At 36.5% G+C, this 16,546-nt stretch overlaps 1 protein-coding gene across 1 annotated transcript in view; it reads right to left on the minus strand.

The window, feature by feature from the left end:
- Nucleotides 1-16,546, minus strand: part of ROBO1 (roundabout guidance receptor 1) — a 370,388-nt gene that overhangs the window by 288,008 nt on the left and 65,834 nt on the right. Inside the window, exon 2 of the mRNA XM_087818101.1 lies at nucleotides 15,557-15,883. Coding sequence (XP_087674227.1) covers nucleotides 15,557-15,883 — 327 coding nt within the window. The remainder of the gene's footprint in view (nucleotides 1-15,556; nucleotides 15,884-16,546) is intronic.

The raw sequence follows: 16,546 nt of genomic DNA on the forward strand, positions 1-16,546 counted from the left end.
GGGGCGTGCAGGAGGCAGCCGATCAATGACTCTCACCTCGCTGATGTTTCTATCTCTCTCTCCCCCTCTCCCTTCCTCTCTCTGAAATCAATAAAGATATATTTTTTAAAAATAAAGAAAGAAAGACCAAGCTGTAGCCTCTTTCAGGGATGGTTCTCTACCCCTACAGTGCCAAGCACAAACGTCTAGGGAAACCATGGAGGACTGTACCTTCTCGAAGCAGGCTTCATCCTTGCCACATATGATCATGACCTACACTCACCACTTTGTCCCAGACATGCGAGTCCACATCACCATGCTAAAAAAAACCTGAAAATCATTAACAAAAATACAGGAATTCCCACAGAAAAACTATTAACTTTAAAGAAAAGATCATAGAAAATCCTAAAAGAAAGATGATTGACATGGTCATCAGAGCCAATTAAATGTAAAGGTCTCTCCTTCTCCTCGGTTCTTTTCCTCCTCTCTCTCTACGTAATTTATTTTTGTGGAACCACTACCTGACTCTCAGGTGCTAAGATATCATCGATTACTTGATAAAGATAACCACCTCCTATCTGGACCAGGCCTATCTCTGATCTTTCCAAATTACTTTCCAATAGCCACCAATTAGGTAATGATTATGTAAGACAGCAAATAGCATCGCCTAAGTGTAGATAAGAAAATGAAGTCACCGAGGTTGCAGCATTAACAGGTAATTAGGAAAGGCCTCGTAATCAATTCCAAATGCTAAACGTACAGAACATTCATTCACCATGTATTTTGGAGATGTTTTCTGTACCAAGTGCTGCCCTAGATCAGCAGTAATCAAGAGTGACATGGCCCGAGTCCTCATGGAACTGACATTGCAGGAAGGAAAATCAAGGTAAACAGTTATATACCCTCATTCAAAAGCTCTCAGCCCCGTTTTGTTTTTTGTTTGTTGCTTGGTTGGTTGAATTGTTTGCAAGTCATTTACTTTCAGATCAGAAAAGAACAAAGATCCCCCCCCCACACACCCAGGGGCTGTATATAGAATTATAGGTTACTACTGCACAGATTCCAGATAATTAAGCTGAACTGGAGAACAAGCTTTGAAATAATACTTCAACAGTTTTCCCAGGTCAGCGGTATAGGGATATAGGGGCAGCAGAGCATGAGTTCTAGTCCAGAATGTCAGACTCACACAAATTCTTACAAGTCACTTTAAAGAGTTTATTTATTTATTTTTAGGAGCAATTGAGAATCTCTGAGTGCACAATCAAGAGAGACAGATCACACTTTTACTTGTAAAGAAGTGTTACAGTTATCGAGGTGAAAAATGATGGTGATACTAATAGGAAGACTAGCAAAGGGGATGGAGATAAGTGGAAAGTTCTAAAGCTATTCAGGAAAAAACATCAGCAAGACCTGATGACCAACTGATGTGAAGAGATGAAAAGAGAGGAGCAAAGTATCAATCTCAGATTTCTGGTGTACAGGGCTAGATGGATGTTGGTATCATTTTCCTTGGTAGGAAATAATAGAGGAAAGGCAGGCATGGAAAAGAAGATAAGTCTCATTGTGGACGTCTGAGCTGGAGGCCTTACAAATGGAGCTGTAGAGGTCTAGGCTAGAGATAAGAGAGCAGGGAGCAAATCAGGACAACACTGGTCACTGAATACAGAGAGGTAAGCAGGCCACAGAGCAAAGAGAGAACAAACCCTCCAGCAACTTGAACATTTCAGCTATAGGCCAAGAAAGGTTCAGCCAGATAAATAAGAAGAAAATCAATAGCATATATATGCTAGACCTTGCTAACTGCCTATGAAATATCCGTTCTCTGTTCTTCTTTTCAACAAAATTCCAATTTTTGTTTGGAGAAGAAATAGACCAGTTAAAAACCCATCTCTCCAAGCACATTTGAAACAAAGAATGGCCATGTAACATAGTTCTAGTGAGAGCTGTAATGGAATTCTACTGGGTGGAGCTTTCGTGGTATTTTTAAGTTTCCTGATATAAAAAAAAAAATGGGCTGCTGATTTTTTATATTCCTCCTTCTAGCACAGCACAGAAAGGTGATACTGAGAGGTGCATCAATCACCTTGCAACCACTGGGAGGAAAGCCACACTCTAAGGTTGGCAGAGCAGCAAACAGAAGGGAGCTAGATTCTTGATGGCTTCTTGGAACCACCACACTTTTGTTGTATAGCTTTCATCCAGAATCAAATTTAAACCTACGTATGTATTTAAACTGCCTGGCTTTGATTACATGCAGGAGGATGCTATCATGATTTAGCTGGGGACCATGAAATTCTAAGCAAGAGACTGTTTCACAAGGAAGGTCAACTGTATCTCACTCATTCTTGCAAGAGGTAAATTATACCCATTATAGAAAGCAATATTTAGAAAGCCAAGGTCAATGTTGTCGGTGAGAGAGATGGTGTAAAGCCATATAGGATGCTAAGCACCTCTTTCCGAGGTTTAGTACAGCACCATAATTGAATTGCCTATGTATGGAAATTTGAATGGATTGAAGTGAATCTTGTTTTAGCCTTCAGCATACTGGTTGGTGTAAAAGAAGAAAACTTCCCTGGAAGAAAAAATGGAAATAGAATAGTATATTATATTGTTACACTTATGTTCTTAAAACAAAGGAACCATGAAGATAACCACACACCTGGCCCTAATGCAGATGCTTTTGAAATTATATGTCCACCCATTGATACAAAATATTAGTGTTTACCCAAAATCCTTTCTGAGAAAACAATTTTTTTCTGAAAAAAATTTGGTAATTTATATAAGTGTGGGAATCACAATAATTTAGATCCCCTACTCATGTTTCATATTATTCATTATTTTAAAAGCTCTGAAGTCTTATAAAAAAAGATATTTAAACATAATGTTTGTGTATAGACATATTTCCAAATTATTTTTAACAGCTTATAGAACCAATTCACTGCAACATATTTTAAGAAAGCCCACAATGAAATATTTAAATGCTAACCATGCCAATAACAATAGCTTTATAAACCCTCAAAAATATATTGATCATAAAAGACATGCTGTGTTCCAATACAAGAAGAATACCTATTGCTTCACAAATATGTGGTTTTTAAATTCAGTTGTGTATGAGAATGTGGCTGGCTGACTCTGGGCACAGAAAGCTCATTCTAAATGTAACCGTATAAGGCACTAGTTTGCCAGCCTTCAGCTTCTTGAATGAGGACATATTCTCTGGGACCATATAAATTGAAGTAGTAAACCTATTAATTAATATGTCCCGCACAGTAAACAGCACGCAGTACAGCAGCTGCTTACAGAGGGCCTTGTCATCCGGGCAGAGCTCTAAGCACTTCATACATTTCAGTTTATCTAATCCTCTCCAACCTCCATAAGGTAAACAGAAGTAATATCCCATTTTACAGGTGAGGGGGCTGAAACACAGATAAGTTAAGTAAATTCACCAAGGTCATAGAGGTATGCTAAATGAAAATGTATTGAGTTCGCTGGGAGCGAAATTTAACTTAATGAGTGAACGAATTTTAACTATGAGGAGTTTCTACAACATACCCCACAGCCACGGTACAGGTTCCAGAGAACCCATTATATCAAAACAATACAAACTCTTCTTGGAATAGGTCATAAAGAATTCAGCAGGGATTGATAATTAAAATTTTGAGGGAGGCTTAAAGAATTATAACCAACATAGTCCAGAAAAAAACCATTTCATGGGAGAACATACAGAGACCTAAGTGGTAATTACTTTTTGAAAAGAGAAAAGAAGGAGAGAGAGCGCAAAATGTTAAGAAATTGACTTTCTTGCCTACTAATCTTACAGTCTGACCACAGAATTGAAGTTCTTCAAGTTTTTAGTTTTGGTGACTTAGGCTAAAGCTGAGGGCAGAGAGGGCAAGGCAACTGAGAGCGTGTCCTCAACGCGCGGGCCATGAAAATCTCTCTCCACTCCTGCGCAATCCTGGCTCACGGCTACGCTCTTTCCTGAGGTGGTCCCGAAGGGAAATATGCTGTAATCATATTTTCCAAGAATTCCCTAAAGCAAAACTGAACACGGCTGCAGCCTGTCCTACACTTCCATTTTACAGCAGAGAAAAGTCACTTGGGTTCACCCTGACAAGCGCTGAGTTATTGGATCAAAATGCTCTCCATGTCCTTCTAGTACCTTGAACAGACTCATAATCCATTTTCTGGAGTTTGAGATAAGAATCTGTTCAGAGCTAACTGCATGTGGCTCGATCTGGGAAAAGGACAGTATTACCCAGTAAAGAGATACAGGGTGATGGTGATGGAGAGACTGAGACAGAATCTAAATCCTTTGTGTGGGGAGATTGTCTTTTCTCATTTTCTTTTTAACTTTCTGGCTCTTATTCTAAGCTTTACTCCAAGATTTACTAAATAAGATTTACTACGTCCCCACTCAGGCATACTAAATAACTTGGTCATGAACTTTTACTTCTCCTGACAAGTGTAAAATGTCATACTCGCTATTAAAACTTCAATTTAAGCCTTAGGTTAAATATGACACAAGTTAAGATGCCACTAAAGCTACAATTTCCACTTCGGATAGTAGGACTGAGATTAGAGATCAGCAACCCAAATTAGAAATCACATAAACTTTATTAAAACTTAGGCCCCCCTTAATAACAATCTTCAAACATGAGCTGTTATATTAAAAATGGCTTTTCTCTTAGCACTTAGCATGTAAAATGCAAGACTTACGCTCTAGTGTAGAACCGAAGTAAATTAAAGTTATAATTCTGGGCTAACATATGCTGATGCCTATAAAGGATATTGATGATGGAGGCTGGATAATCTTTTGTTCTGAAACTCTTTTAATGCAACAAATGATCTTAAGATAATTTAACTAAAAGTCAGAGGAATAGATTAAATGACTTCCAAATGACCCTGCTATACAGTTCTATTTTTATTAATAAAACCTAGTTTTTCTCTAGTTTCCATTATAGAAAATGTAAAGTAAAAGAATTTAGCATTTCACTTTTGGATTATGTTAAGTAAATACAGCCTTCCATAAATTTATTTAAAAACACCGAAGAGGATCTCATGATTTACTTTCCTTGGTAAACAATAGTGTGGGGATAATAGTAAAGGTTTGAGTACCCTGCTCTCTCTTTAACATCCCACTAGCTGCAAACATTCCTCTATAGGAAACATCTTCTTTCCTTCACCATCCAGGCAAATGTATTTCTCTACTCTTCAAAACTTCTCCCTACCACACCAGTACACCCCCCCCACACACACACACACAGTTTCTCTCCCTCTCTCTCTCTCCCCCTCCAACTCCCCTCCCCCCCTCCCCGCCCCACCCCCTCCACCCAGTCTCTCTGGGTTCCTCAGGGTGTGTCTCCCTCTGGGTCCCTCCTGTGCCTTTCTTTCTATGGGTTTCCTTCTCTCCATTTCTACCCCTGACTTGCTGTCTCTACCAGTCACTCTCACCTGCCCCCAACTCCTCACTGTTTTAGAAACAGGGGACAATTCACCTAAAATCAGGTTTTATCTGCTTCTCCTAAAAAACAAAATTAACCACACTGGGCTCACATCCCAAAAGGTATGCTTGGCTCTAAGGAACGAGCAGGGATCTATGAACAGGAGTTTAGAACATTGTACACCTGTGCTTCTCAAACCTGAATCTGCATATGAGTCACGCTGCAATATTGTTAAAATACAGGTTCTGATTCCATTGGTCTGGAGCGGAGCCCAACTTTCAGCATCTCTAATTTGCTTCCAGGTGAATCCAATGCTGCTGGTCCATGGTTCACATTTTGAGTAGGAGCCTCCATTTGTTCCCTGCGGTAGACCCAATCCTTCCACCACCTGAGTTAGTCTCCCCCACGGCCATAGATACAGCATTACCATTTCCAAGAATACCGCATGGGTTTCTTCTCTTGCTTATCCCTACCTTGTCTAGTTATTGCAGCATCCAGATTTCCAGTTTTGATATCTTATTTTAACTAAGCTTTTATTAAAAATTTTATTTCATGAACCACAGACCAAAGCTAAGATTGTAATGGGCAATTTACAACATTACATGCTGTAATTTCCCTTTATTTTTCATCAAATTTACTTCATTAAATATAAATCCACTGACTGACAAGAGCTTTATATATATAGATTACTAGCATAGTACAGAATGCAAATAATTCTGCTGTATTTAATACTTTGTGTAATTTTTTCCCAGATCGAGAAAGTAAAGATGGGTCCAATTTTGCACATGTCAAATTTCTCTAGGGAACTTTAGGAAATCACTTAAAGTACTGTCAGTACTAATTGTTTTCTTATCGGTCAGGGAATATGAACCCCTATTTTTCCTATTAGCTAGTCACTAGGGTCATAAACAAAGGTTGATGTTACTGGGGGGGAGGGGGGGCAGTCACAGCACTTACAGAGCTAGTTCTACACTTACCAGAACCTAACAGTAACTCACTTAGATTTTTGTACTATCAGAAGTAAGCTACATTTCCTGAGTAACATTATCCTCAGAAGAGATACTTAAATATCCCAGAACCTTGGCAACAAACAAACAAACAAAATCCGCTCACAGAGCAATACTACCTGATGACTACATTCTCAGTATTGTGCCTTCAGACGAGTGAGATCACGTGAACTGCTTGATTTTACGTGGTTGTATAGGAAATGAGTGAAAGGGTAGATCAGACTGTTCCTTGAAGTGGCATCACACACGGAATAAAAGACTCCCCAGTCACAAGCTAGGTCATTTCACTTACAATGTGCCAGGGCCGGTGCTGGGCACGTGGGTCACAGAACGGTTGCAGGGGTGACCCTTGAGGTGGCTGTGAGTGACTAGCCAGTGGAAGAGGAAGAGAAGCACATTCCAGGCTGAAGGAACAGAGGAAAGTGCAACTTCTTGGGATGGTGATGGGCCGCAGTATTTTGAACTATTGTTAGCCATTCAAAGCTAAGATAACTTAATACAAACTCTCAATCCCACTTGCATGGCCGTAGACTTGACCTTGACTTTGCCATCACCAATAACTGTATCTCTCGCAAAATCTCAACTTCTACTGTCTCACCCTCCAAAATTAAGCCAATCTCCAAATCTAATCCTCAGTTTTCTCTTCACATCTTCTACTACCGCTTGCTTTACACTAGCACCATCTCCTACCTGGAATACTGCTACAGCTTCTAATTAGTTTTCCCCAATCTTTCTGCAACCCCTTCTCTACATATGCAGTACTCAAGCATCACGAGTGATATTTTAAAATGTAAATCAGATCAGTCATCTCCACCACTGCCTGAAAACCTTCTGTGGCTCTCAGTGCGCTAAACGTACATCCAACATCATTACCTGGTTATAGGCCCCTGAATCATCGGGCCCCCAACTATCTCTCTAGCTGTATTCCTTACGCAGATTCACCATGTTTCACTTTCCCAAGTATGCCCAAGTCTAATATTTTCTCATGGCTGTTTAGATGTACTGTTCTTTTTGACTGAAATGCTTTTTCTTTTACTCTGCACCTTAATAACATCCATACTCTTTCAGCTCTGAACTTGACCCCGATCCTTCCTGGCACTCATTCCTATTTGTAAGCACGAAGTCACTATGTAAATTGCTGATTTTCTATCATCATCCCTCTCCCCACTATACTTTAAGTTTCATGAAGGCAGAAACTATTTGTTTTTTGTTCACCACTGAATAGCTTGAACTAAGCAGAATGCTTAGAAAGAGTTATTTAGAAAAAACACCAAATTTTTTGGATAAACTATATCTTAGTATTCTTCATAATATTATTTAATTTCTGGTATTTTAAAAACAACATTTTTAATGCCCACATGGTGTAACAATGAGACAGAAAAATACTTGTGCCCTCAAAACATTCAATAGCACTCTATTCTAACCTTACACAAAAAAGCTGAAATTGATAATTAATGACAAGAGTAAGTTAATTTATATTGTATTAATTAAAACTAATTATACTAAGAAGTCTGAGGTGCGTCTTCTTAAATAAATTTGCCACTGAAGCAAAAGTTTTAAAATAAATATAAATGACTCAAGTTATTCTGTGTATGTGGGAAAAACCTCTAGCATTTAATCATAAGCACATTAGAAGGATTAAAAGGAGCAGCGATACGATGATAAGATTTGAGAAATAACCAGATCCACCTTGTTATTTTATTATTTTTAAAGATAGTACTGTTGACATGAGGAGACACTGCCAAGAATTTCCCATAAATAACTAAACACTGAATTGATTTTCTGGAAGCCTCGAGGGGCTTTATATCTAAGCATCAACGAGTGTTGAAATAATCATCTTAGTACTTGTCAGCAAGTATGAACACCATCTACTTTCTGAGAAAAGAAAGGAGTGGCTCCTGAGACTGGCAATGGAATATATAACCTTTCACCCCAAGATTACTGAATGAATCTGGTCCAGGATGGTGCTTCTAGTAATAGTCAGCAGACAGAAGCTGTTTTGTAGCATCTAATCTAAACAGCATACTTTTCCATTTAGTCTTTATTCCATAGCCATGTGTTCCAATACATCCAAGGTCCTTTTTGGGGGCTATCTAAGAAAAAAATAGAATATAAAAATGGTTTTCCCTAGAGAACATATAGAAATGTTAGGTATCTAGAAGGATATCCACCAAAATTTCAACAGTAGTTAATTCCAGGTAATAAGGCCACAAAAGCACATGTGTATTTTAAAAGCATTTTATAGTGAACACATATTAATTCTATAATTAAAAATAAAATAAAAGTTTTCAAAGTTATTTAAAAATTATCTCTGTAAGCTTATTAATCATCTTCCTTAATCTGTGATTGGTAGTAAATAAAAGAAAGTGTATAATGTGTCCCTAATGCTAAGATCTTTCCACAAATTTACTAAAGATTAATATATGTTACGTAAAATGATGGAAAAACGATAAAAGTTTGCCTAGTCAATAAGTCAACTAAAGCCCTGGCCGAGGTAGCTCAGTTGGTTGGAGTGTCGGCCCAGACACCAAAAAGGTTGCAGATTTGATTCCCGCTCAGGGCACATACCAAGGTTTCAAGTTCCATTCCCAGTTGGGACACATACGAGAGGAAACAGATCGATGTTTCTCTCTCGCACTTTCTCTACCCCCTTGCCTCCTTCTCTAAAATTCTAAAATCAATAAAAACATATCCTTGGGTAAGTATTAAAAAAAAAAAAAAGAAAACACATATCTTGAGCCTGTAACTCATCTGTCTAACTAAGAGTAGTTTTAACACAGAATATAGCCTGTTAGCCTTCATGAGTGAATAGCGATTTCTCTGACACAGCGTCTCCTCTAACACCCTCATTCCAAAGGTCCACAAACTCTGTCTTTTTCTGCTGAAAGCCCATCGAAACTCAAGCCTTCTCTTTAAGCCCATCATCACTACCATCTCAGAGATCACATGGACTATGGAATATGGGGTTTTGCTTCTATATTTAATATAAAAAACTCTTTGGAAAGACAACAAAAATATTAGAAACAATCTTTATGTGTTTTCGAAAGAAAATGACAGCTGTCTTCTCTCTTAATGGGTTATCCACAGGATACTGCTCTTACTTTTCTAACAAATACAGATTTCAAACCACATTTACTTGAAGGCATAATGTCTACACTTGACTTATAACACAACTGAAATCTGGCATCTGGATGCGACAAGTGGTCTGATGGATTTATTACTTACGTCACTGTGGTATTCTTGGTGTAGCAGCCTGAACTGAGTAAGTAGGCAGCAACACAAGAATATATTCTGATCGAGAGTAAAAACTCAAGTTTTTGCCTGGCTGGTATGGCTCAGCAGTTGAGCACGGACTATGATCCAGGAGATTTCGGTTCAATTCCCAGTCAAGGCACATGCCCAGGCTGCGGGCTCGATCCCCAGCAGGGGGCATGCAGGAGGCAGCCGATCAAAGACTCTCATCATTAATGTTTCTATCTCTCTCTCCCTCTCCCTTCCTCTCTCTGAAATCAATAAAAATATATATTTAAAAAAAAAACAACTCAAGTTTTTAGTAAATATAATCATCTTGAAACTTAGCAATATTGATTCTTTACTCAAGTAAAAAAATATATATATAAATTTCAAAAAAATGAATTTATCCCAACTGCGAAAGTTATGAAAATTATGTAATTGCTCTTTAAACAAAAATTATTTGAATCAATATTATTACATGTCTTATGTTAGCAATGAGGATCCAAAGGTAAATCTCTCATACCACTGATTTCAATGCAAGATGGAATTTAAGGTATCAGCACATGCTTTACTTAACCAGAAATTAATTTAAGAAAATTTAATTACTGAAGCATGTTTTTCAAATTTTAGCATATTAACACACATATCTTCAACTGTATAATGAACTGACTCCATTTTTGAACTGAGAAGCATCTGAGCCCATCTGTATAAATAATCCTAGTGTCTGACGATATTGGAGCCAATGAGAAAAAGCAGTGAAAACAACAGCATTGACAATTAGATTTATGATTTATAATAATGTGCCAGTCCCTTTGCTACACACTTCATATGTATTATTTCATTTAATCATGAACTAATTTTGGAACAAAGAGTCAGTGCATTTTAGAATATAAATGTACATGAAAGTGAAAAGATACTGTAAAATCATAAACCTACATGAGCCTTTAAAATTTTTCCTTTAACTATGAAAACAAAAATAAGATATATAAAGATGTTTTAGAATCTGGTCAATGCACTTGAAATGGCAAGCTTTTAAAAAACATAAGAGGAAGCAGGAATATTTTATAGATGTAATATAAAATGTTCAATTTCAAAGATAAAAAGTCTATCAAGGAATAATATGTGTGTGTATGTGATGTGTGTGTGTGTGCACACATACACACACACACATACAACCAACCAATCAATATTGCATAATATAATGGCATATTCTATTTCTACCTGCTTATCTGAACCACTTTACCTCCAGGAATAATCCTTCCCTGCATGTTCCATGGCCTAGATTTTGAAAAGATATTCTATTTTACCTAGGTAAACACATGACGACTTAACATGTATAGTCAGTTTACTTTCTTATTTCATCCAAATGAGGAAAAATGGATAATTCAAATTCAAAATCATTCTGAGGACGATCATACAGCATTAATAACAACAAAAGATCATCATGTATTGAAAGCTGTGGTCAAATATTACTTCAGAATACAAACATTCACCTCAAAGTAATTACTATTAAAAAGTGCTCCAGCTAATAAACTGTGGGGTAACTTAATCTTTGATTAATTGGGGAAAAAATAATTTTTTTTCAAGAAAGATAGTTCTTCTGTGATTTTGCTACTAAGACAGCCAGCAGATGTCTGCCTAGTCTGAAGGGAATTTCTCTTCCTCAGGAGAAAACAGCTTAAATGGGAAACAAATAGCCATATGCTGACTGTGCGTTGCTTAGCAGATGACGTAAGAGCCATAGTCCACAATGGAAACCATGAGGGTCAAGGTTCACATTAATTCTCTCTAAAATGCAATGCAATTACCCAAGATTGAATTACTTATTAAATATAAGTTGTGCCAAAAAACAGTGCCTGGCATAAAATAGAGTTCTAGATTTTATAATTGGTTATGTTGGGTATAGGAGAATTGATCCATAAATGTTTTCCTAAACATTTAGTAGAATATCAAATAGAGCTAATACAACCCCCCCCTCCCCCCCCCCCCCCCCCACACACACACACAAAATACTACTTGCAAGACCATGTTAAAAGTTGGGTTTGAAAGTGAATTAAACAGTGAGTTTTCATAAATCTTAGAAACAGCAATATCTTCTAAACCTTCCAATTTAATGTCCCCACCAACATATATCATTCTTGGTTTGCAAAGAGAAATAATTATCAGAAAATAATTTTTTAAAATGTACCTGTGAATAGGAATTATTTTCCTTTACAGATAAAAACTTCCAAAAATTCCAGGTAGAAACTTTAGGTTAAGGACTACTATATATTTCTTAGCATTCTAATTTTCAGACTTTATAATTTGGCGAATAAGTTTAACTGTATCAAAACTGAGTTTTCAAGAACAAGGACTACAGCTTTTACCACCTTCCAAGGATCAGCACCAAAAGGCTGGCCGAACTTTTATACTCTGTATCTAACCTGGTTATAATTGGGATTCAAATAAAAATTAAAAATCCTAATAATGACCAATAAATACAATTCTTTTGGTGCATTATTTAAATTTTTAAGTACACAATAAGAGGACAATATAAAAGAATTATAATTTCTATACAGAAACAAAGGTATTAAATGACATCCTATATCATTTTTTTCAATGTTTGAGAGATTGACAATTGTTAGGAACCAAAAAATCCAGTTGTTGTTACAGCTGTAAAACTTGGTTTAAAGGCAAATAAAACACAGATACATGTTTTTAAAAGAATTACCTACAACTGTGCTGTAAAGTCTGTGTTGCCTCAAGACACTTTTGTTAATGCTATTATTTTGGGCTATAACTTCACTAAGAAATTTGATGCAATCTTTGCCTTCCTGTGTCTGAGCCTTTGGGAAGAGAAAGAATGGTTCTCATTGAACTTCTGATACCTAAACTAAGGAAATAAAAAAAAAGCAACAGTCTCCAGAAAAAAATAAAATCAAACTATAACAGTACTTTATAGATTTAACCTACATCAAATATGACCCATGTTTCCCTGCCCCCCCCATTGGTTATTTAACATACAAAATGTTTTGATTTGAGGACACAAACACATTTAAAAATGGTGAATGAACAACAACCACTGCCTAAAATAAAAAACTGAAATACACTTGAATTCAATTACCACTATCTATTTGTATTGTGCTGAAGCATGAATTTACTAAGTAATAGTTTCCAAATTTTTTAAACACACACAACACATTTTAACTGCTAAGTACTTATTTTTTTCCATATAACTGTGTCCAAATAATACAATGTGTCCAAAAAACATGTTTTTGATTATTACAATTAAATCAGTATAAAAATTATTGGAAGCAAACACTACTCAAACTTTTTTTCAAGGTTGGAAATAATAGTTATTATCACCTATAAGGATCTTTATTATCAAACTGTCCTTATTGATAACAAACTATATTTGATAAATATACAATATCTATACATTTCTCCCTTTTCACGTATATAAATTATTGCCAAATATGATCTTAAAGTATTTTTTTTAAATGTGTTTTTATTGATTTCAGAGAGAGGAAGGGAGAGGGAGATAGAAACAGCAATGATGAGAGAGTGGTCACTGATCAGCTGCCTCTTGCATGCCCCCCCCCAGGGATGGAGCCCTCAACCCAGACATGTGCCCTGACCAGAGTCGCACTGTGACCTCCTGGTTCATAGGTTGACCCTCAACAACTGAGCCACGAGGGCTGGGCTGATCTTGAAGTATTCTTAAAAGCACTTTTATTAAGTTTTATTCAGTAAATTATAATATTCTTTTTTCTCTGGAGGTTGAACGCATTTTGGAGGCATAACGAGGTATATATCACACTAAAATTTGTGAATTATGCAGTATTAAGAAACTGTGTAGTTAAATATTTTACTGGTAAAAGTTACATAACGATCTTTGGTCTGCTTTCAATTCCATGATGGTATATTTGATAACTAAGACTGGAAGAGCTTTTCCCATAATGAACTCTCAAGGTAATAGAATGTCTAGGTAGGAAGGGAACTTAACTGGAAACTTGTAGTGTTTTCTTAAAATATCTACACAAAAGCCAGATTAGAAAAAAATAGCTCCCTAAATCCCAGTGCATGAAGGTTATCTTGCTCATCCGAGGTAAACTAGAGGTGCTTTAAAAAGGAAGATCTACAGGGTGAGACTTAGAGCTTCTATTAAAGTCTCAAGCTTTTTTTTAATTCTGACAATGATAAGGAGTAGAGTAGGAAATAGCACAGAAACAGAAGCTAGCTTGGATATTTCTCTTGGTACACGCTTCACTTATGAGTATAATTCCAGAGAATAAATAATCACTCCGTGTTCCCCTCCTGAGTCGGCCTAGGTTTCTCTACATCATCTTTCCTGATTCTTTTAATTTCTTCTCAAATGTTAACTTAAATGTATCTCTACAGGAAATAATTAATCTTAAATATAAATGTGTCAGGAGTTAAAAGGTGCTCATCCCATAACTTTGAAAGATGACATACATAGTGTATGTCCTTTTTGTAAGTAAGTTGTGCCTTTAAACTTCTTTTACTTACTCTAAATTTAAAGTTGGCCTAAAAAAAAAAAAGAAAAATAGCTTTCTGTTATGATTATAGATTGTTTACATCTCACTGATTTAGTTCTGTGAACTGAACTGAGAATCAAGGCAATATGAGAAAGTAAAATTCCACTATCAATTAACTGTGAATAGAGAAATATAAATGTGGGTTTCAAGTAAATTTTTTTAAATGTGAATGGCTACCTCTGACATAGTTTTAAATGATTAATTTTTTAGTATCTCTAAATTTTATGTTCATATCAGACATCTTTAGCATTCTGTCTCAATTTAAGTACAGAGTACTCTGTGGCTCTGTGAGGCTGACCAAATCACCTAAATTTTCAGGGGCTAATTCCACATTAATATGATTGAGTTAAAATAATCTGTCTCTAAATTCTTTTCTATGTCTATAATTTTATAATTATCTGAGTCTATATATTCAAGTTCTAGTTGAATGTTGTAGACAATGTTGGAGATTATGAAAACTGATTATACAATTAAAATCTTGAACACAAATTATAACAAGATATCAATCATCATTTAAATATATTATGTACAGAGTTTCCCATATAATTATATATAAGCTTAAAATAAATTAGATCTAAATTTCATTTGTCTCCAATACCTGTAAATTCTCAATTTCTGCCATATATACATATACACAGTGTTTCTGGCTACCTCTTACATGTTTATTGAAAATAAGAGAAGCCCAATTATTATCCAAATATAATACATATCTAGACTCTAGAAATAAAAATTTAATCATTAGTCAATAAATCCTTCTTATGGTAATTTCAGACGAGCTGCCTTTGGAATTTGTATAAAGAAACTGAACTACTGAGGATTACATGCCCTCCCAGGGTGCACTATGGTAACCAAGGTAATAAAATATGAAGCATATACATACACATCTCTGGATATAGCTTACCAAAAAGCAGAAAAAATTTTTAAGAATTAGGAACAGTTTAGAACATACCTTACAATATCAGTTGAAAGCATTTCTCCTAATGAAAACAAACGAAAAATATCCCGCCCTATTCTTTTATAAAAACATACTAATATTCAATATATTTAAAAGCAACAATGGAGGGGAATGAATCAATTTCAGTGAAAATGGTCAACAGAAAACAGCTCCAAATCAAAAAAAATAAAATATTTCAACAAATATGTATAAATTCCAATTAAGCCTGAGTAACCAGCTAGAATAAGAAATACTATAGAAAATTCAGACAAAGAGGGGAACTGCATTCGTACACAAAGCTAGAGATTTTCCTCAAGGAAAGCCTGTGATACAGGTTTGATATTTTCATTGTCACTGTCACGGCAAACGGGCCCACTCCGCCACTCCCCCCGGGAACCACAGAAAGCCCACTTTACTTACTAGCTACCTCCAGCGACGCATTGTGGCTCACAGCCTCTCCGAGGTAATTCCTTGCTACGCAGATGTAGACCCCTTCGTCTGGCCTACTTTTCCGTCCATGCACAATTCGTAAGAAAAATAAAGATCCACTTGGCAGCAGCATGCGGTGTGAGCGGGGGTCATCTTTGTCGGTCTCCACTCTCTCCCCCCCTTTGTACCACTCGATCGTGGGCGTGGGGCGGCCCTCGGCCTTGCAGTTCAAAGTCGCAGGTTCTCCTTTTGACACAATTAGGTCTGAAGGGTGTTCAACAATGCGAGGTGGAAAATCCTCCTGACGAAGACGGGAGCCTGCAGAACAAATGACCAAATGGCTTCATGTTATCACTTGAAAACGTCAGTCTTCTTTCAGAAGCCGAGGCATTAGCACTGCTGATTAAAGGCTGCCTGATACTGGCCCACGCTTGCTGCCCTCTTCACTAACTAACCCTTCTGGTGTCCCCCTGGACGACACCTTCCAGCTCCTGAATCCTCTGACCCTCCCAAAGTGCTCTTGCTTAAACTTTGCCTGGACCAATCCCGCCTGCTCTTCAAATCCCCTGGCCACAAATCCTTTGGGCGCCCACACCCTGTCTGTGTGTGCCATGCATGTGCCCGTTTTGCAGAAGAATGTATCAGAAAATTGTCGAGTATTACAAAAATTGGCATGACTTCCTGGAATTTCTTTTTTAACTAACATCAATCAGCACTTTAACAAAACATACATTATATACTAATGAACATTTATATTCAAATATATGGTGAAAATTCTTTATAGAAACTTTTATATCTTTCCAAATAATACAAGTATATGTGTACTTTTTCAGTTTTCATTAATAAACTGAGCTCATTACTCTCCAATAATTATGCTATTTTAACAGGCCTCAAAGATGAAATGTTAAATAGCTGAGTTTAAATAATTAATTAAATATAATATTAAATTTTTAAAAAGATATTGAGTGAGGGGTTACGTTC

The sequence above is a fragment of the Miniopterus natalensis genome, chromosome 6 (genome assembly GCF_054644295.1).
Source record: "Miniopterus natalensis isolate mMinNat1 chromosome 6, mMinNat1.hap1, whole genome shotgun sequence".
In the NCBI taxonomy this organism is placed as follows: Eukaryota; Metazoa; Chordata; class Mammalia; order Chiroptera; family Miniopteridae; genus Miniopterus; species Miniopterus natalensis.